Source organism: Cantharellus anzutake, assembly GCF_015039405.1.
Source record: "Cantharellus anzutake strain C23 chromosome Unknown EI90scaffold_50, whole genome shotgun sequence".
Classification (NCBI taxonomy): Eukaryota; Fungi; Basidiomycota; class Agaricomycetes; order Cantharellales; family Hydnaceae; genus Cantharellus; species Cantharellus anzutake.
Genome location: NW_024067000.1, coordinates 475,377 through 497,268, shown reverse-complemented (window position 1 = coordinate 497,268; position 21,892 = coordinate 475,377). Strand labels below are relative to the sequence as shown.

General features: G+C 47.7%; 6 protein-coding genes across 6 annotated transcripts; 3 read left to right on the top strand and 3 right to left on the bottom strand.

The window, feature by feature from the left end:
• Nucleotides 1-401: 401 nt before the first annotated feature.
• On the bottom strand, nt 402-713 carry EI90DRAFT_3018990 (uncharacterized protein; the record flags this gene model as incomplete). The annotated part of the gene is made up of 1 exon (XM_039057288.1): nt 402-713. The coding sequence occupies one exon, from the start codon at nt 711-713 to the stop codon at nt 402-404; it is 312 nt and encodes a 103-aa protein (XP_038912432.1).
• A 1,984-nt stretch (nt 714-2,697) lies between these two features.
• On the top strand, nt 2,698-4,269 carry EI90DRAFT_3128559 (uncharacterized protein; the record flags this gene model as incomplete). Its single annotated transcript, XM_039064106.1, has 3 exons — nt 2,698-2,908; nt 2,968-3,077; nt 3,130-4,269. 3 exons carry the CDS (start codon nt 2,698-2,700, stop codon nt 4,267-4,269), a joined length of 1,461 nt encoding a protein of 486 aa, XP_038912431.1.
• Nucleotides 4,270-6,292: 2,023 nt separating this feature from the next.
• Nucleotides 6,293-6,915, bottom strand: EI90DRAFT_3018988 (uncharacterized protein; the record flags this gene model as incomplete). The annotated part of the gene is made up of 3 exons (XM_039057287.1): nt 6,293-6,328; nt 6,410-6,619; nt 6,841-6,915. 3 exons carry the CDS (start codon nt 6,913-6,915, stop codon nt 6,293-6,295), a joined length of 321 nt encoding a protein of 106 aa, XP_038912430.1.
• A 5,603-nt stretch (nt 6,916-12,518) lies between these two features.
• EI90DRAFT_3235274 (uncharacterized protein) lies at nt 12,519-13,165 on the top strand (the record flags this gene model as incomplete). The annotated part of the gene is made up of 2 exons (XM_039066509.1): nt 12,519-12,626; nt 12,680-13,165. The coding sequence occupies 2 exons, from the start codon at nt 12,519-12,521 to the stop codon at nt 13,163-13,165; spliced, it is 594 nt and encodes a 197-aa protein (XP_038912429.1).
• A 720-nt stretch (nt 13,166-13,885) lies between these two features.
• On the bottom strand, nt 13,886-15,127 carry EI90DRAFT_2931653 (uncharacterized protein; the record flags this gene model as incomplete). Its single annotated transcript, XM_039055059.1, has 2 exons — nt 13,886-14,658; nt 14,710-15,127. Coding segments are annotated over 2 exons (1,191 nt in total), but the record flags the coding sequence as incomplete, so codon positions are not given.
• Nucleotides 15,128-18,355: 3,228 nt separating this feature from the next.
• On the top strand, nt 18,356-21,826 carry EI90DRAFT_3156911 (uncharacterized protein; the record flags this gene model as incomplete). The annotated part of the gene is made up of 7 exons (XM_039066078.1): nt 18,356-18,561; nt 18,622-18,937; nt 18,987-19,281; nt 19,330-19,730; nt 19,780-20,940; nt 20,997-21,065; nt 21,135-21,826. 7 exons carry the CDS (start codon nt 18,356-18,358, stop codon nt 21,336-21,338), a joined length of 2,652 nt encoding a protein of 883 aa, XP_038912427.1. The 3' UTR covers nt 21,339-21,826.
• Between the last annotated feature and the right edge of the window lie 66 nt (nt 21,827-21,892).

Below are 21,892 nucleotides of genomic sequence, written 5' to 3'. Positions count from 1 at the left end.
TCTTTCCTCAATGAGAGCCCCAAAGTCAGGCTGTCCTCCTTGTGCTTGGAGACTTCGGATGGCACGTTTGATGTTAGCGTCGTAGATGTTTCGAAGTCGATGTGTCTTTTGAGCCGTGGAGAGGTAACGTTCCTCTGAGTTTGTCCAGGGTGGACCTCCTCCCGGAAAATGCCAGTTCCAAGCATACTCCCCTCGGTGGTCATCTTCCTCATCTGTGACACGTTTGAGTGGGTTTTGATAGCTTTTTGAGAGGGGATGGCGGATTTTGGATGGTGGTTGAAAGATATTGACTCAATATTGACTCCTCCCAAATCGGGAGACCCAGGTGAATCATCAGGGCTTGATTCGTGAGCCCCATCCACTCAAGCAGCGGTCTCATCTTGCCTACTTGGTTGCTCACCTCATGATCCTCTAACTCCAGCTTCTGTTCGGGAGCAAGCTGTGACCTCGAGTTGGTCTCCGTACCTCTTCGAGGTGTCTGCACATTGGGGGTCTGACTCTGACTCCAACGGTGCATTGACTGCATTGTACGCTTCGAATATGGACAATTTCTGGAGGTTGTAATCAGCGAGGATCTGATCGAGGTCTTGCAGGAGTGAATCGAAGACACCATCTCTTGGTTGTTCCAGCGGGACTTGTTGTCCCTCGGATGGTCTGTCAGCAGGGACTTGTTGGCTCCCGGAGGGTCGGTTAGCAGAGTCATCTTGGCTCATTGCCAATTGTAACTTAGGTGTAACTTGACTTTATAATGATCGACGATCCAACCCTGCATATTGGATGAGTCGGGGATCTGAGGCATTTGGCCACTTCTCTGGCAGGGGTACTGCCAAAGGTTGCATGTATGGGGGAGCTGTCAACCATGGGGTCATCTTCCTCATTAAAGTTAAGAGGCAATGGGGGAGGATTTTGGGGATTGTTGAGGTTTGGCTGTGGAGAGATGAGGAGAGATGTTTGGTACTCTTCAAGGTGGTTTTTGTGGGACAAGAGGTACTACAGTAGTTGTACTTTGTGGCACTGCCAGCCTAATCCTTTGCGGGATTACCCTGGTGCTGAGGAACTGCATCCAGGTGCACCCAACTCCTGGTCCTGACCCGAAAGTGTTACCGTGGTTGCATGCCAGCACTTCCTTCCATTTAGGAAGCAGTGGTCCCAGTGTGTTTCATCTTTCTTGTGTGTCATATTTCACGTGATGTTCGACACCATGTCGAACCGATATATATGGCATTGCACTTATTCTTCAACAACCTTCTGGTGGAGCAGGATATGCAAATAATATGACAAGTCAGTGGCCATAAGGGATTTCCAACAATTGATGTATTTCTTAGTTTAGTGCAACACAGCGTACTGTTGTTCACAAACAACACAACCAAAACACAACGAGGGTAGCTTAATAATAGTGCTTAGTGAACAACAAGAACATGCAGCGCATTCTGCTTTTGATTGCGAACCAAATCATAATATGTTGCACTGAGAACTCCCTCGATGTTGTGTTCGTGAGCAAGCCTGATGTGCAGCAAAATATAATATACCAAGCTACTATGTGGAGTAGTGTTCTTAAAGTAGTAATATTGTTAGAACGTGGGGATTCGGACGACTCCGGAATGGAATCGGAGACTTAGCATGGAAGGACCTCGGCCTCAGCGACTCAGGCGGAGCGCTGTGCCATTGCTGGTTGTCCTAGGGGTCCCTAATTTCGGATCTAGCAGAGGGAAAGTCTCTTGGGGGGAATTCCAGTCGATTTCGGACTGAGGTTACAAGTTACTAGGTACATTGTATATAAGGAGGGGTCCGGAATCAAAAGGAACAAGGGTAGGACAAAAGGAGACAAAGGGAGATGGAAAGAGGAACAACACCGAGGGTCAAGAGTTTGACTCAATGGTGTTTCCCAAAGGAGGAATGAAGGGCCAAGGCCCAAGAAGGAAGGAAGGAGGATGGGAGTCGGGAATGGCTAGCTGACTGAATGGAAAGGAAGCAGCAGCCCAAATAGGAATGAGGGAGAATAGCGGAATTGAAATGGACAATGCAATAGTTGCAAGGTCCGGAGTAAGTCCGGAAAGTCCGAACTCGGAGGTTAAACTCCGGAATATTGGCAAGGGTAATTAAATGGAATGAGCTAACCAATACAATGGGTATAAGCGGAGGTGGGGTCAAAGTCCGAGGTCGGAGCTAAGACCGGAGGTTCCGGAGACAGAGACGCCAACGGGATTCCGGAGCGGAGGTCCGGAGTCGGGGACATAGGTGTTGCGTACTCGTCTGGAAGGTGTCGAGGTTGGGGTCGGACCCGGAATGTTCCGGAGTCGGACCGAAGGTGGTGTCTGAGCCAGAGGTGGGATAACCTCTTGGGAGTCGGCAAGGCGAAGGTGACGGAAGGGAAGTAGGACTCCGGAAGTCGGAGTTCAGAGTTCCAGGAGCCTGGAGCGGAGGTCGGGATTGTATGGATATGACAAATATAACCTTTATGGTTGAGTTGCGAACGGAAATTATCATTGCCTTAGTGTGCAGGCATACTAGTGCTCAAGAACAGTAATACAACCAACCAGTGGGAGACACATTGTGTGACAGAAATTCCTGTCACAGTCACATGAACATATTAGAGAAGGTGTGACAGAAATTTCTGTCACAGTGGATTCAATTGTGGGCATGGTATTCAATGGCACTTGCCAAAATTTTTTCTCTATTGCACATTCACAACCCTCCATGGCATCCAGGGAAACAACACCTTCAGATCTGGGTGAAGATCTCCAGCCCATCAGGTTCCCAGCATATGTCAGAAAGGCATTCAGATTGGATTCTGTCAGAACACCAGGGGGGCTGAACATCCAATTTGAGCAACTCCTTTTAGAAGGCAAGAATGATGATGGCAGATATTACAAGCTTGATACTGCAGACATGAAAACCAACCTGTCTGGTGATGATGCAGGCATCTCCCCCCACAGGGACTTTGACTCTATCATTGGGTTCTATCAGGGGTTGCCATTATTCAACAGTGTGAGCTTTCCCTTGTCCCTCATCCTATGGATTCTCTCTCTGGTTCCACCAATCTGCATGTGAAGCTTCCAGATCATCTATTCGAGATTGTGAGCCTTAGTGTCATTCATACTCTAACCCTTACAACTCACTTCCATCCAGAACTGTGAACCTGGGGACCATGTGACAGCACCAAATAAGATTGCCAACTATTGCCTTGGCAATTATTCAAAAAATGGCCTCATTAGAATTTTTTTCCCATACTTCACCCCTTCCACAACCCCACCTGGCCCAACCCACACAAATGACACCAACAACTCCAACAATACCGACAATGACAATGATAGCAACAACAACAGGGTCAGCGAGACTTATATTGCGGAATTCTACGATGAAATCCTGCGTCCAGCTTTGATTCATATCCTTCCACATTCCTTGCCTTCATTTCCCCCTTATCGGCTCTTGGGTGGCATCCTCTCCGGCACCAAGGATGGCAAGCTGGTGGGTGGGAAGCGTCTGGTTTCTGCTGCTCTGCTAGGTGAACTGGTGGAACATATGAGAGATTGCCTGGAGAGGAAGAAGGAACACTTTGAATGGGCTCGCAGCTTCTTCTTTGGCCTTGAGATCAAAGGAATCAAACTCAGCACCACACATCCTGTCCCTTTTAACAATGGCACAGAGGAAGGGCAGGGTTCCAGTGAAGGGGATCAAGAGATGATCTTCAGACAACTTATCCTGGGGATGTTTCACAGTGGACTCACATCTCTAGAACAGCAAAGCACATGGGTGGATGTGGGGCTCGAAATAAGCAGGAAGGCCCATGTTCTTCACTGGGATGAATCAGAGCACCACCAAATTCTTCAGGTCCTTGCCACAGGGTATCAGGGGGATGTGGAAAGACAATGGACACAGCCTGGAAGGGAGGGGTATTTCTGCGACATTCAAGCAGGAATCCTATCTCTGGCTGGAGGACGTTGTGCATTGCCTCATCTCCCCTGCTTACCCATTTATGCACAATGGTATGCGTCAGAGAAGGGGGTTTGTAGGAGAGCTGACAGGTTTGACCCTATGCTGGGAATCACGAAAAAGAACGTGTTTGGAGAAAAAACCAAGGATAAACTGAGAGTGGAATTCGATAATCTGGAGGAAGTGTGGAATTCAGCTCATCATGAGAGGACGGAAGGGATGGCAAGATTGGAGATACACGTTCCCCTTCGAAAAGCCAAAAATTCCCTGAGAACAGTGACAAAGGAGTTCATCGAGCAGTGCACCATCTCAGTGCCTGCAGATCGGTGGTGGTGAGTCTGAAATTGCTGGAATATGGAAGTGGCTTACTGTTGAAACTAGGCCATTCAAGCTTCTGATGGCTCGTGCATGTCGTCAGGTCATTGAGGCTCAGATGAATGGGACCCCCTGGCTTGCAAACGTGGGGAGTGGACGATTCCCATGTCCACACTTACCCCACCTTTCTGCCTGAAAATCCTGACATCCATGTGTGCGTTTCGGCGGCAAAATATAAGATCGAAAGAGGAGAATTAGGCTTATTTTTCTGCCGAGTTTCATACCAAACGGTGCAGTATTGACAGAGATATGAGGACACTCAACACCATGTCAAATGGCATGTGCCTATCTCAAGATCCACCAAGCCAAATGGGATGAATGCCATATCAGCACGAAGCTATAGTCAAGGAGAGTCCAATGCAGACGATGGGAAGGTGTTATATACATTGATTGGGAGGGACAACGTTGTGAGGACAAGTCTGTGCATGGCAAAAAGTCGGATTCTGCAGATTCTACCCAACAATGCACAATACATAACCACAGATGCTTCCATTGCTCGTTTCCTGACTATCCAACACTCCATACACTCATTCCTTATTCTTTCCTTATTTTTCCCAACATTCCCGACAGTCCCAAGTCAATTTCCCCACGCCCAACCACACTGCCAATTTCACCCCCTCCCCAGACCTCCATAACCACACATTAGACCCAGCGGTTTTTCTACCCGTTGGTGACGATCTACCTTCCCCCTTTGCCCACAGAGCATTTCCCAGAGTGGAAATCCCATACTTGGATGGTTCAGCATGGTGTAGAGCCTCACGTGGTCTTGACAGCACCTGTCAATGGCCATATCTCAGGAACTACTGCACCAATTGGGACAAATGAGGGTTCGTTGGAAAGCTGGAGACGAGGAGGTTGCTGGCGAGAGGATAGGCGGGCGGTGTTGCGGTGGTAACCTTTACAATTTCTGTCTGGGACCTGTTGTCACAATTTCCCCATTCATATTTTATTGTTTCTCTGTTCCTAATTGAACATTCTTTATTTATGGTTGCCTATCAGCCCATTCAAATTTCCCCATCCCAATCCTTTCATTTCCAGTTCATATAAAATAGAAAATACCTTGTACATGTACATAACAAGTTAGCAATGAATAGACCCATGAAGGAGTAAAAAGTAGTTACATCCAAGTGGCAAAGACGCCATCCACAACCCCATGTCCCCCCTGAGCTTGTTGCTAACATCTAACACCCCTCTACTCATAATCCTTGGCCTTGACATCCAAGAGAGACGTACGTGAGTGTTTAGTTGAGGCTCTAGTAGACACGGTAGCGCCCCAAGACCAAAACCCGGACCTCCCAACCACATACACAATCACTACCACCCTCCCCCTTTTCTCTGTCTCGAGTCTAGGTGATAGACCCGTTACAACACCAAGTCAAAACTTGCATGCCCAACATTCATATTAGGAGAAAGGTCAACACATATCTTGCACATGGACACATGATCTACATGATTGTCCATCATTCCTTTCTTGATTACTCTTTTCCAGCCGCATCATAGAAGGCTTAAAAGCCTTAATTTTTCGCCCTTGTCTCTCCCTCAGTTCGCTTGTTCAGAACTGAGGTGAGCTTTCTTGTCTTCGCTGACTTGGTCAATGACTAAAACCTTGTAAGTATCCTAGCGCTTACAACGTGCTAGGTAGATAAGCAATTCATTTTAGTTGGCTTGTTCAGAACTGAGCACTCACAACATGCTAGATTCTCACAATTCATCCCCTCAAATACCATTGAAACCTGTTCACTCTCTAGACACTGGTGATGTCAACCCACCCTCCTAATCCAGGGAGTATCGTCCCAAATGGAACATCCTTAGGCTCTGTTCGGTAGAAAGAAAGAAACTGCTCGTGTCAGGGCATCCTGTATGTACCTATACCATTATTTTTTAAAATGCCATCATATACGATAATGGCCACACACAAGACTAGCAATATCAAACAACATCACATCTAGTATCAACAAAAACTTATCGCTCTATCAGCACCCTCTCATTGCTCCACGGAAATCCTGACTGCTCTGAAAGTCTTTTGATGGCCCAGTATATCTGTTTTAACTATGGCAGAGATATAGTCAGTGGTCTGATCAGTCACTCATCTCATACTCACCTTGCCATACTTATTCTTACAAGCACTCGGCTTGAACACAGTCCCGCATTCCTCAGTTAAGTGTGTGGAAACTGAGTTCCAAACCTTGTCTTTGATCCCGATATTCGAAGTGCCACCTGCACGCTTAACTTCAAGAAGGGAGTGGACGAGCTCCACTTCCTCATGCGATTTCCAAACAGCACGCTTGGAAGGTGGGTTTGTGGATTCCCCCTTGGCCCGGGGTGTACGACGTCATTTGTTATCAAGGGATGGGTGTTGCCAAGATCAGCATCCATACTTGCAACAATAATTCACGCTTAATTTACATGTGTGAGGTTTATAAGAAAAAAGCTGTTGCAAGAAATGACAACGAAACCGGCATGCTGAACACTCGTCAGTTTCTTCTCGTTTCTTGACAAAAGTGGCAGAAGAAACAAGAAAGAATCAGTCACCTTTTGAATGAAGAAACAAAAAGAAACAGGTTTCTTTCTACCAAACAGAGCCTTAGTATATGGATGATTCGACATGGTGTTGAACCTCACGTGCTCTTGACAGCACCTGTCAATGAATATCTCATGAACTACTGGACCAATTGGGATGAATGAGGTATCATTGGAAAGCTGGAAACGAGGAGAATTATGATGGTAGGCGAGGAGAGCGCCATAGAGGAGTTACCTTGCAAGGTCACTTTCGAGTCCGGAATTCCTTGGCATTTTTCCCACCTCCAGCAATGTCACCTTGCTACTTGGTCTCTTGCACTCACCTTCTCATTTGATTGCTTTGGTCGTCCCTGCAAAGCCATGCTTTTATGGAAGAATTGGTTTCTCTTTGGCATTCTCTACATTCAGCCTGGGCATTATGAGATCTATCCAAGATAAATACACACTCTCATGATAAGAGAGGAACAACACTCTATGCAACAGTGTCTAGCTGCAAGTCTGCACCTAACAATTATTAGGGCTTATATGCAGGGACAGTCCTATACTTGCCCTCACCGACATACAGCATTCCTGTTGCTTCCCTTCTTGGTGTTCTTGGGGTGATCAAATAAGAAATTGTTGCAAGAGTGACGAACTCTGGGATCGTTGTTCATTTGGGGATGTGCACTTGAGATCTTCGTGCCTGCCTGAGTGTTTTGGCTAATTCTCCTTGTTGTACATTAGTCTTTGAAACTCAGGATGTTAGAATTACTAGGAAACAGAACCCCTGCAGAGCTTTTCTCTTGCTGGAACTTTTCTGTGAATTTACTGTGATCCCTTTGTTGGATCTGTCACTCAGGCTTTCTGAGAAATAATTCTTTTATTTAAGTTGACTTTAGTCGATCCCTGTAAGGCTGCACATGCTTTCCCATTTTATTCCATTTATATCTTGCTGAGATCACACGCAAAAGCATGCTTGTTTACTATTTACCAAGCCACATGCATTTGCCGACTCCATGTCACGACCCCACATCTGTCACATCCATCAACACGCCCTAGTGCCACTTGGCCCATCCCGCCCGCTAACATCATCATCCGTCCATCCATCCATCCGTCCACCCGTCACTGTCATCCACACTTCCTCCCAACCAAGGTTGCCTGCTTGAGTGGTTCTTTGTTGTCCGCCCGCCAACCGGACAGCTTGCTAGACGGCTGGATGGCCTTTTCTCTTTTGTTCGGTTGCAGACTATTGTTCTTCCTTTGCCACTCGTTGTTCTTGCTTGCCTTTTGTTGACCAAGTTTGCAGATATTAACTATTTGTCTCTTTCTTCATTCATTAATATCACGCTTGATCCGCCACTCCTTCCAGGCCAGCCCATTTAGTTACTTGTGCTTATAACGCATGTAGGTTACACCGGATGTACCTCAGTTCATATATTGACTTGGATTTCCCCCCCTAGTCTCTTCTCTACATCGTAAGGCTTCTGTCTGAAATTGGGACAACAATGTAAGAATGAAGTGCAGCGCGCTCCACCTGAGTCGCTGAAGCTGAAGTCCCGCCCCTCCGACCTTATGAGCCTGGATGACTTTGCACGCTTTGCAGATCATCTGGATACGCGTCTGACATGTTCCTGACACTCCAGCATACACTTGTACATATGTATATAAAGTAGCATGGAGGGTAGACTGGCTCTTTAGCCTTTACTCCCCAGTTGATAATATAGCTTCATATGTTATTTCTCCTACAACGCTACTCAATATTTCCATTATTTGATTTAGTTGGATACAAAAATTCCCATCACAAGGGGGCACAGCAGCGATTCTAGTTACTTGCTAAATTTTTGATCCACTATGATAATTTCCCCCATTCATTCATATTTACCTCTCTGTGCCTAATTGGACACTTGTTATTTGGGGCTGCCTATTGAGCCATTTGCATCCCCTGAGAGTAATTTTATACTGAGGAGAGAGTGAAGATTTGGCAGTGCAGTGGCAGTGAGGTCAGACTTAGTGTACAGAATAGCAACAGTGTCAGCACCTTTGCTTGTAGTGAGTGGGAGTGCAGTGGTAGTACAGCCAGAGCCAGCATCAAAGTGCCGACAGTGTCAGCACTTCTGCATGAGAGGCTGCATATTGAGTGGCAGTGCAGTGGCAGTGGAGTCAGAGCCAGCATCCAAACTGCCGACAGTGTCAGCACTTTTGCTTGAGATCTTCATAGTAGGTGGCAGTGCAACCCTACCCAACCCTAGCAATCCTAGTGTCCAGAGTGCCGACAGTGTCGGCACTTCTGCTTGAGAGCCTCCATAGTAGGTGGCAGTGCAGTGGCAGTACAGCTAGAGCCAGCATCCAAAGTGCCGACAGTGTCAGCACTTCTGCATGGGAGGCTGCATAGTGAGTGGCAGTGCAGCAGCAGTGCAGCCAGAGCCAGCATCCAAAGTGCTGACAGTGTCGGCACTTCTCCTTGAGAGCCTCCATAGTAGGTGGCAGTGCAGTGGCAGTACAGCTAGAGCCAGCATCCAAAGTGCCGACAGTGTCAGCACTTCTGCATGGGAGGCTGCATAGTGAGTGGCAGTGCAGCAGCAGTGCAGCCAGAGCCAGCATCCAAAGTGCTGACAGTGTCGGCACTTCTCCTTGAGAGCCTCCATAGTAGGTGGCAGTGCAGTGGCAGTACAGCTAGAGCCAGCATCCAAAGTGCCGACAGTGTCAGCACTTCTGCATGGGAGGCTGCATAGTGAGTGGCAGTGCAGCAGCAGTGCAGCCAGAGCCAGCATCCAAAGTGCTGACAGTGTCGGCACTTCTCCTTGAGAGCCTCCATAGTAGGTGGCAGTCAGACCCAGCATCCCTCCAGCCTCCAGCCTCCCAGCCTCCCAGCCTCCCAGCATCCCAGCACGCCAGCACGCCAGCCTCCAGAGTCCAGCATCCAGTCCCCACTCCAACTCCCAACATCCCAAAGGTCGAGCATCCAAGTCCAAAAAATCACCCTATCACCACCCAACTCAACCAATGGGCAAGGTCTAAATCAGATGGTACAGCTCTGAAATGTATTACATAACAAGGTACTAATGTACTGTAATACAATAAACCAGAAAATCGGTTCAGGGGAGCCTTGCTCCCATAAAAGGGATTGTGAGGCACCCTAAAATCGGTTCCTGGTTACCAATAGAGTCCCCTGATCTGCAATAAATCAAATGGAGATCAGGGGCATCAGTGAAATTACTTGTCACTAGGAAACAGCCTTCGTTTCCAGGGGCAATCACTGATGGGATCATAGCAACGCAATTAGGCTGTGTATCACCCTGTTTCAGAGATGATTAGCAATCAGGAACAGCTTACTCAGCCCAGGAACAATTCCAATGCTGTGTATCGCAAGGGGCAAAGCCCCTGGCTGTGCCTGAAAGGCACAGCCCTCCTCCCAGCTATATAACCTGAAGGGCAAAAGGCTGATGAGTCCCAGACGAAAGTGCTCTTATCTCCCTTAGGATAGAGTCCTCCCTTTTGCCTTCTCATCATCACTCAACTTCTGGCTTGGGCAATTAGTTCTTCAGCAACCCAACCCAACCCCACCCAACTACCCAAACTATATATTACTTCTATTTTCGGATTAGCCCTGGTGCATGCTTATTTAAGCATGTTGGGATGTTTCTAAAGAAACATCCCACTGTGTCTGTGCACAGACCTCCCCATAAAGTATATATACCTTAAGGGCAAAAAGCTGATGAGTCTCAGACAAAAGCACCTGTATCTCTTGTGGGATAAGGTCCTCCCTTTTGCTCTGTCCCTATCCTCATTAACTTCTCTAAAAACACTCGATTTCGAAAACACACGATTTGTCTTTTGCCACCCAACCCTGTATCTCCTGTGGGATAAGGTCCTCCCTTTTGCTCTGGTTTTCCCCTCATTATCTTCTAAAAACACTTGATTTCTAAAACATGTGATTTGTCTTTTGCCACCCAACCCTATATACATGTAACCAAGATAAAAAGAAATACAGAGTGGTGTCCAATGTGAGGTTAGAGAGATGATAGGATCCATCCTGCCACCAGTGCCGGTTGCAATATGTGTGACTCGGTGTGCCATGTCGGGTCGCTACATCGACAAGACGAAAGTGATCATGAGATGCGCACAAGCACTACATGTGGAACCTGAATAACAGTAGGACATGCAGCATATCATAACCAATATCCCCATGATGTGCATACCTGTGCATCCTCATGGTTAGCTTTCGCTCCTGTCCAGGTACATATGATGGGTCTCCAGCCTCAGAGTCCCTATCCTCGAATACAACTGTGAGCATTTCATCGCTCTCCTCTTCGTAGAAGGCCCTAAGCAGATTTTTGCCCACACTTATTGTCAGGGCAATAGCCCCGAACCCCGAGTCACATGTAAACTAGATACATATAGTCACGTGGGCAAGCGGGAACCTCCGGGTAACTGCTTACACACCACCGTAAAATACACTATCTTGTATCACTTACGGCCTTGTGTGCTGAGCCACCCTAAGACCTCACACTTATGTTCTGACTTGGATTGAGCGATGCTAACTAATACTGATAAACATGTCACTTACTCCAGCTTTCGGAGTGAATCCAGTCACTGCTTCGCTCCCTAGGGGAAGGTGAGGATGGTTGCGGACCCAAAGGTTCAGCAGCATCACTGTTAGGAAACATCTCATGAACCCTAGTGATATGGTCAGGTCCCCATCGTAAGCCAATGCCAGTTCGTTGAACATCACGACCTCGATGCTGTCAAGGGGGGATCAACCCTGACACTATGACTTTGTTCCATGCAGCTCCCAGCTCCTTCCCTGGTACATAAAATTAGCCTTCTGGCAGTAAAACCAATGCCAGCCCATACCTTCCCCCACAAATTTTTGAGGAAGTGCTACCAGATTTTGGGGTCGTGTAAATCGGAAGAGACAAAATTGCACCCCAATGATCAGTCCATGATATATGATATAGTGATCAGGGAACGAATGGAACGCCACAAAGGCTTGAAGTATGACCTGGCCAAGATGACCTTCGAAATCATCTCTCGGGGGGAGGGCAAAGTCCATAGTGTTGTGGTCTGTGATCCAGCTATATGGTCTAGCTGGAGGTTCTCCCAAGGAATGCTGACTTATGACTGGCTGCCTCTTAATCTTGATCAGCAGCTGGCACCTCCATGACTCGTTCCATCCAATGGGACCTGGATAGTGTATCAGAACCGAATCTGGAGTAGCTGTCAGGTACTTTGTGATGTTTCCATTTGGATGGATGCTGAACACTGTTGTTGGGCTGTCCAAACATCGTTGTGGACTCGATATGATGGTGCCCCTAAAGGGTGGACTGATGTGAGTTATACACATGCCCAATATTTTCTCATAAACGGTGTAAAATGGATACTTGAAATTCCTTGACCACTCGCAGTCTTTGTATGCTGCAGTCAGAGCATCAAAGGATTCCGTGTACCACCATTCAGGGAGAAGGTCTTCTGCGACAATGATGTTCATCTCTACAGGTCAGCGGAGAGCCAGAGAAACAGACCCCTTGCAAGCTTGGCCAATAATCAGGTGTATTAAGCTTAAGTCCCCAGAGGGCCACATGCGAGGAATGAACTGAATAGATGATACCTTGACAATTTAATCGTCGGCAATTTATTTTCTACTGATTTTGGGATAATCACATGACCATCAGTGGAGTTAGCCCTAGTTTCCCCCCTACACACACCCCACCATGGATGTTACCACTGGCCAGTTCAGCAGCCTCAGCATCCATAGCTCAGATGATCGAGAAACTGATCCTGAGAGACAGGGGAAACAAGATACCCTCCAGCTCAAGCCTGTACGTTCATTCCATCGAGGTACTTGGTCTGAACTCTGCTGATCTACATATAGCGTCCTCTTACGCCAGAGTACATGCTTGCCCACAAGCCGTGGTCCGGTCCTTGGCTTCCACCTGAATACGTCCAGAGCATGTTCAGCAATCCTCCTCTTATGTATTTTGGTATTGGTCTCCAGTTTACTGCCACAGACATGCTTCCTCTCGCCCAGGCTCTTGGGGTACCCACCACCCCAGGTGAAGGAAAGTCCCTGCTCCTGCTTGAGAACATTTATATGGCTGTTCGCAAGAGTATTCGTGAGAAGTTCAAGTCATGTTGGCCAGTCAAATCCAGGGGGGTCACTGTATCACACAACACGGAGGTGATGCGAGTGATATCCATCTCCAACAATACCTTGGACACATTATCTCACAGGCGTTCAGCTGTGGACGATCACCCTGACTCCATCAAATGGAAAGAACTGCAGAACGCCGCAGACGCTCTGTGTGCATTGACAGGAAGGGAGCCCAAGTGGTACATAGGTGATCGCAATTGGCCATAACGTGTTTGGAATGTGATGCCTGCTTCTTGTATCCTTGTGTTCACATTCATGTTCCCCTCCTCTTTCCTTGTCCTTGCACTCCCACTCCTGCCATCATCCTCTCTGTCCTATCGACTGTATACTAGGGTTTGAGACAGAAGTTTTTTTGCAACGTTTTTTGGTACAACTACTGTAGACCTAAAATGTTGCCTCAAATTTGTTGTTTGGGCACAAAACCAACGCCCAGTGCCAACTGTTACATAAGCCATGCTTGCACAAGCGCTGGAAAAAGTTTCCCAGGGCATCCTGCTGCATAACCACTTTAATTCCATTATTTTTCCCACTCTAACAAAGAGACCCCAGTGCGATGCAGCACTGTGGCCAACTCACAACATGATGTTGAGCTAACGGTGCCACCCTTGTTATTCCCGCTGTCAGTGTGCCATTGAGGCCACTACAACTAGGCCACAACTGGGCATGACACATAACTCCTAAATCGTTTACCGGACTTCTATTCTCATTACACCATTGGAAAGGTGTGATTTTTCTCTTTTTTATGATACCAAAAAATCGCCATGGCACAAGTATTATGATTCACTGTGATTAGAATAGCATCACAAGGTCACAACCATGTTCACTGACCCCCTGGTGGACGAGTGGTGGACAACCATGCATCAGAATCAGGATTTCACGAGCCACTGCAAAAAGGGCATCATCCCCATCGATATGTACTATTGACTGCTACTCAAACATGTAACCAATCATAGCGATATCATGCTCAGCCTTAATAAGCTGGTCATCAGATGCTCCTTCGGGTCGCTTGATTTCAACATCATTCACGTTCATTGGATATCGCACTTCTCCAATTTTACCTGCCCAGTCAAAGTTGACTAGGAGGATCCCAGGCTTACCGTCTTTCCGGACCATGATGTTGGTAGTTCGAATGTCACCATGCACAAATTCATTTTGGTGGAGGTCGGTCACCTTCCTCTCGATTTCGGATTTGAACGAGGCTTTCATGTCTGAACACCGCAACTCATGATAATCATCACCGATCAAACCCATGACAACCATATGCCAACCCCCAGGAATGTCCTGAAAGCCCTCCAAAGCAGGTGCACATTTCAATGCGACGCATTTGAGATGTGCATCCTTGGAGTACCGATGAGTGAACTTGATGAATATTTTCTTATCACCAGCGGTACCAGAGAATAAGAGTCTCTTGTGGTCGAGCCACGATAAGTATTCAAATGCGCAGTTCTCGCCGCTGTCCAGGGAAATGAAATCGGTGGGATACAGAAAGTTGACGGTAGGATTGACCGTTATCTGTGGAAGTTCGGATTTGTAGTAGTGGTTCAACGCGAAGATCGCCTTCCTTGTTGCACCCAAAAAACGTGCAGTTTGCATATGCATATTGACGTCGGATGCATGGTAGAAGAGCGGCAAAGTGGGGGCCAGGACCTGGACATGAGGGTAAACGGTCCAGAGGGCACCTGCAAAGCCAATGTGGGCGCCTAGAATATGAACTTTAGGGTACATCCAGGAAACACACGTGTAGTACTCACCAGCGAGGTAGAGAATAAAGCAAGGGAGACAGGAACGGGTTTTATCTACCGAGTGATCCCGTGTCAAGGCGTTATAATACCAGGCGGCCTCAAAGAGAGGATCAGCACCGCCCGTGGAGAGCTCTTGCTTGACTTCGAGGAGCGCATAGCAAAGGTTTTTATACCGAAGATCCCCATCAGTGCAATAGGACTTGATTTTGGTGGGCAAAAAGTCGAGTTTATAATCTGAAAAGTGATTTCGAGCTGTTTGAGCCCTGGCGTCCTCATTCCCAAAAAAAGCCGACATAGAATGGGAGAACTTCGAGGCGAAATCATGATCTTCCTTGGTGGGTGTGTAAGTTTTGCAGTCATCTTGGAACTTGCCAAAGATGTGATGATACAGTGTAATGGGTACCGTCGCGTCGGCGATTGGGGGGCGGCTGAACGCGAACGCAGGGGGCGTCTTCTTCTGGTTGGCAGCAAAGGTATCGTGGACACCTTTGGATGAAGGTGCTTTTTGTGAAAAGGCTTCACAATACTCCTTGCGGGCTTGGGAAACAAGCCTGCCTTTATATGGGAACGCGTGACAGGTGGAAGGGGTCCCCAGCCATTTACTGAAGGCAGCTACAGCCAATTCAGAGCGATTAATCTTGTATACCAATAACTGAGCTGAGCCAACGAAACCATAACTTACTATCTGGCAGTACAAAACAGGGCAGTTGCACGGTCAAACAGATAAGGAGTAACACAATAATTGGTCAATCATGCACTCACCAATACGTGGAACCTGGACGACAATGTGGAGATGTCTACGCTGAGGCGGATGGAGGAAAATCTCGGATAATATATCCACAGGTGATAGCGATCCCGCATCTTCAAGTTCGACGGTCTTCATAGCCTCGTCGAAATTGTTATCGACTGCAATGGAAACCATCCAGAGTGTGAGGGCGTCTGCGGGAACGTGATCAATGATGGGTGTCTTCCCCTCCTTGATGGCTTTCTTGAGGGCGCCGACACACTTTGAACTCGTGATTTCGACCGGAAAGATATTGTTGGCGTCACTGCCACGAATGAGACAGTACAGTTCAAGAATAGGAGGATCTAATTGTGGCACTAAAGACAAGCTTGAGGGGGAAACGAACGTGTTGAATGCTCACTGTCGTCCTCTGTCTGTGGCTTTCGGCCTGTCACAAAGTCAGGTGTCTACTTATCGGGATGAGTGTTGACACACTGGGCAACTTGACGAGCAGTGCCTCTCCATTTGACAGTGGCTCTCCATCTGACACTGCATTTCGATCTGGATTGATCAAGTGTTCTATTACCTGCCTCGGACGGAGTTTTTTAACCCCCCTATTAGAGAATGCCTTGCTGACTAGCTCCTTAAGCACTTCATGATCATAATCGACGAAATTAGCTGGTGAGTTTGTAAATCTCCACACTTCGAGCTCGAATGCAGCAGTGTCGTCAAGGCGAGGCGACACCTTATCCTTGACCTTCTCCTTCAAGTCATCGACATCAGTCTCAGAAGATACTTGGACCTTGATCGGCTGTCCAGCAACAGGCCTGCTTTCGTGATCGACGAGGAGGCACCAAACTTCCATGACAGTGAACCAGACAAAATAAATTCGGCCAACTCCGTGACAATTGCCTACAGCTGAGCAAATCGATAGGTCAAATCGTGAGCGGTCCGACGGGTCCCTATTCGAACTTAGGCCACCAAGTAGCCGATGGAACATTCAAGCTGCTTCTGACGTTCAATGAGTCCTATCCCAACAAACCCGCCACTGTTGCCAAATATGCTCCATCCAAACGTTTATGCGAATGGAGAGCTTTGGCTGGTCACCTACCCACGATGTCGCTGCAGTACTGACGAGCATCTAAATGTTTGTTTCACGATCCCATCGGTATGGGTTTCGTTAGTTTTGACGCAAACCCTCATCTTATCCTGCACAACATCATTTGAGAGTGATTGATTACGCATGTACAAACAGTCAGCTCTCCTTTAGGGTTCATGTAAATGACAAGTCTGGTAGCAATGCGATGTGCTCAGAGTCGACCTCCCCCAAACCCGTGTCAAGCCGAGTCAGACAGATGCTAAGTTAAGAGTTGATAATGGTGCCAAGGCTAGGATGCTGGATCACCAGAACCCCATAGATGGTCCGAAGCAACGCCCCGAAATGACGACAGAGGAAGCAGACGGAAAGGATGAGACATTTCCTGCTTCGATTTTTGCGTGCAGGATCGAAATTTCGGGCAGAGTCAACTGAGCGTGACGATCCAAGCAAGTAAGCAACGTTAGTTGTGAGCCAGTCAGAAGTGGGGATGGGCATACTTACTGATAGGTCCAAATCCTTCTAATCGACCAGTGGTTTTCCCGAAGTTAACAATATTATTCCGGGCATGAAAACCTACTGGTTAAATGATGGAAGCACATGGAGATGGAGACAGGCAGCGACGATCGAGCGAGGGGCCCATGCCGAGATGGAGATGGCGGTATGGGAGGTATGGGAGGCTCAGGCAGAAAGGTTCAGGGGTGCGAGCTCAAGAGCGTTTGAAGAGGGATAAAGGTGAGTGATACCCAGTGAAAGAACACCGGAAAATCAGCCAATCGACCATAAATCGGCGTTCCAACCCTCAAAACCCCAGCGGAATCGACGCAAAAGCTGAGCACAATGCAGCCTGTCATCACCAACCCCACGGGTCATCGATTCTGCGAAAATCGGTGAAATTGCCCACAAATTCAGAATGTGCAGCACACAGTGGCCCGCCACCACAGATGTTGTACAATCACTGATCAGGAGTCGAGAGAAACATTCGATGGTAGAAAGGAAGACTCGAGCATGGAGAGTCTGAAGCGCTTGAGCCAAAGAAGTTGAGATGGCGAGTTTGGTGGCGAGATCGAGACAGAGATATGGGGGAACCGATACTTACGTCGTCGAGGACAAGAGACAGTGTAGATTCCTTAGCATCAGAATCAGCGGGCTGCGACTCCGATGAAGCGACTGGGCAATGCATGCCTCAGGACCGGTAGCGTTTCTAACGCTAGGTCTAACGAAGGATATGACTCGCTCACAATTCAGCCCAGCGGACACTCCTTTCGAGGATGGAACACTCAAGTTGGTTTAGGTACGGATGGTTTGACGCAAATGGCTCCTCGAAAGTCGCATCATCGTCGACACTGAAACCGATATGATGCGCCTGGACCGAATTCTCGTCAGCCAGCAATTTATGAACGAAACAAGAGAGCACACGCAAACGGAGGCACGGAGGCGCGACTAATTGGTATGGGTGAGCGTAGCTAACCTAAATGCCCCACCCAGCACGTTCCACAAAGAGCACGTGAAGGAGCACGTGTCCTCTTTTTTTTGGCGGAAGAAAACCTTGTTTATTTTACCACTTTGCCTCCGGCTGGCTGTATGCTAGTATAGGCACAATGTATTACTTCCCTATTCCCCCCAAAAACCCTATACCATACTCCATGGATGAAAAAATCTGTCGACGCTGCAAACAGTCCAGGCCCCTCCCACAATTTCGGCCTACAACTGCTGGCCTTACCCTTGCCTGCATTGTTTGTTTGGACCTTGACAAGGCCCGGCAACGGGAAAAAGTGCGGGGGAAGTTGGCCCACACCCTTGAAACCCTCCCAACCATTGGTGATTTCTACTCAATGCTCGAGGCTGCCAAAGAAAAAGAGCATCATACCCATACAATCCCTTTCTATTCTGAGGGTGTGCAGTTCGTCCGAATTACCACTCTAGGCAATGATGACATCCTCAGTGTGGACCCTGAGAGTCATACTGGAGAAACGGCTTACAGGGCACAAGCAGATGCTATAGGTGTACAGTGTCGAGACATTCTTGGCTACCGGTGGAAGTACGTTTAGCTAAAACTTGATAATTCTGAAATCACATTGAGTAACCCTACTCACTTCAGTTATCATGGCACCAAAAGACGCTCGGGAAAGAAAGAAGAGACTCCAGCTCTCCTATTTCGGTATCGCTGTGCACAAGACCAGTATCTTCAGAGATCACGAAAAATTGCTGACCACGCAAAGCACCAAGATCGACGTACCCATGCTTTTTTTGGCTGTGAAAGTCATCTGGACATCACTCTGCAAGTTATTCAGGGATTACTTACTGCAAGGATTGATCTAAAACACACCGATGATCATATTCCCTACCGTGCAACGCACCTGCCACCAAAAGCCTTAGAGTTGATTACACTCAATAAAGATAAACCTTTGAAGGATGTAAGTGACCGGTTCCAATCAATACACATGGGAACTTATATATTGCTAGCTCTGGCTGGATGTCCGAAGGGAGTACCCAACACCGCCATTCAGCCGAGATGCTGTGTATAATTTTTGGCGCTCCCTCAAGATGAAGGATTGGAAACTGGATGATGATCCAGTAATCTCGGCAAAAAAGTTGTTGGAGAAAGCAAGTATTGACAATGGCTGGGAAGACTTACCGCGTCGAGTCCACATAATCGAATTAGGGGAGAGTGAAGATTATGAGAGTCTTGGATTCTCAATCACACCGGTGCTGGAATTATGGCGAGGTCGCATTAAGGAATTAGTAATAGACTCAGCATGTAAGTTCCTTTATCCAGATATGGTTGAAATGACTTAGCATTTCAAAGGGAAATGCGCAACGGGTAATTGGGAATTGTTTGTGCTCCTTGGGGAAGCAAGAGGTTCGGGGCTCCCATTGGGCTGGTGCTTTGTGAGAACAAAGTCAAAACAACCAAAGGCCGGCAGTAAAGAAGCTGTGCTTACCACATGGCTCAGACATTTCCGTGATGATTGGAATATCAACGCCCTTGTCACTCATTCAGATAAGGACCGCAGCGAAAAAGTCTTTCCTACTGCCAAACACCAGCTTTGTTTCTGGCATGTGTTGAGAGCGGTGAAACAACGGCTTGCTGTCCTCCGTCGCCAACCAGCTCCGTATAATGCTGCACAAGCGGCAACCGAGTTTGCATTCATCAACCCAATCTTCATACCCATCCACCAAAGAGAAAAGCTCCCTGAAAAAGTCGTAGTGATGCACCTCTTTAGTGTGTGCTCCATCAACTAACTTGAGTCATAAGAGGAAAGATGCCGACATACCTGTTATTCGTACCCACTTGGCCGTGAGGGTGGGAAGTAGTGAGGTGGAGGAAGTCCCTGAGGGCCACGACGACGACGATAATAATGCTGACAGCATCCCTAGCGATGTTAGGGATTTGATTACAAAAGTCCTGAATTGGAATGTCGGTAATAATCGGGAGGGGCAGGAGGGCTGTGTTGATGATGGCGATGCAACTGATGAGGCCGACGAGGAGGATGCACCGGATTGGATGTTTGAGGCTAATGAAACTCGTTCAGCGGACCCAGAGTATGAGTTTTGCCCTGCAGTTCACCGAAAACAAATTCTGTTAATACTCACCCGCCATTTCTGCCGCCACCCCTTCTTCCCCACCCGTAATGGCATACATCAAAGTGATTGCGAAATCCGAGACAACTCTGTGCAGGAAATGTACACCTTCTGCATTAAACGAGGCTTAGCGGATGTCTGGGGTTACCTCTGGACATCATGGTACTCACCTTTGGCATGGAAACTCTGGGCGCGGTCCAGCAATCCATCAATTCTCTCACGTCTACGAACCACAATGACAGCGGAGAAGCACTGGCAATATCTGAAGCACACTCACCTAGGCTTCATGCACCGGCCACGGCTCGATCAAACCATCTACACAATGATAACGGGCGTTATTCCATCAATAATTGACAAATCAATTGAGTTGGATGGCACACGTCGCCTTGGACTGGCCCCGCCACTGACAACCTTCCAAACCCAGGCCAAAAAAGCTTGGCGTCTTCTTGCAAAGCGGCCATGCAGCGGAATCGACTATAGCACGGATGTGATGAAATGGGTGTGTGAGTGTGGTGGCCAGCAGCTGCAGGCGCAGCACCTTTGCAAGCATCTTGTTCAGGCCATTCAAGCGCGTGGCCCTCTGCCTCCAGACTTCTTTGAAACACTCTCACGGCGACGCACAATGCCGATCTACAAGATTGCTCACATACGTGGAATGTCCGATATTGATAATGGCTCAATTTCGGATGGCAACGACAGTTGGCTAACTGTCCACAAAAACCTGTCAAGAGGCGCATGGAGACAGCATGTGACTGGTGGCCCCACCGGCATGACTGCTGAATCGTCAAAACGCCGCCACTCATCATGTGAGGCTGAGGAAATACCCCGGAAGAAGGTAAGCCCACCAAATTCATATCCTGTCGTGTTGTCAGTCACTAAGTAGACATTCAGCCCAAAGGTTATTTGCGTGATTCTTCATCCTCCGGTGACACTGTGGGTTATGGGTCAGATTCTGATGAGGTATGCCTGTGCTTATTCTGCTCAAATTATGCGTGCAGTCCCGGATAACTGACCCAAAATTTTACTTAGTCAATCGAAGGGAAAGAGAAAGTCCGGGTTTTCATGAATAACCTTGACCGTTTGCTGCAAATTCTCGCCAAACAATCCGGATTTAACAATCCGAAATGGGACAAAGCCATCGCTGCAACTCCCTTATTCACAACCGCTGGCAATATCATTGAAGACTACATCAAAATTGTAGAACACCATGAAGCGCGGCCTGAGAAGACATAGCCAAAGACTACCCAAGAGCGCCAGGCTTCTCCTTACACCCTCTACCACCAGGTCTAAGCGATATCTATTCACCCTAAACTAAATCGCGATCAAGGCTCTCCCACCCACTGCTCCGCTATCGCTTGAACACTGTCATCTAGCCCAAACCCACCACCTTCGTCGCGAAGCCTGCCAGTGTGGGAGGAACCATCTTGTCACTGGTGGAGTCAAGCGTAAGCATCATGCCACTATTGCTGTAGCTGTGGTTCAGAGTCGGAGAGCGACAGAGGGAGTGAATCGATTTGGATTAGGCCACACCCACGATTGATGATAACTCGCTCTTTCATCAACCTTATGCTTGCGATGTTCTCTTGTTCTTTGCGCGTTTATGTACATTAGAGTCACTATTCATCTTCTAACTGGTCATTGACTTGCTATCAACATATGCTAAAACCCTCCGAACCCACATTCTTGAACATCATCTAACTTAGACTAATAGTGCGTGTGCGGGCCCAGCCGGACGACCGTCTCTTTCTAATCTTACAGTTTGAAATTATTGAAACCTCTGGTTGATT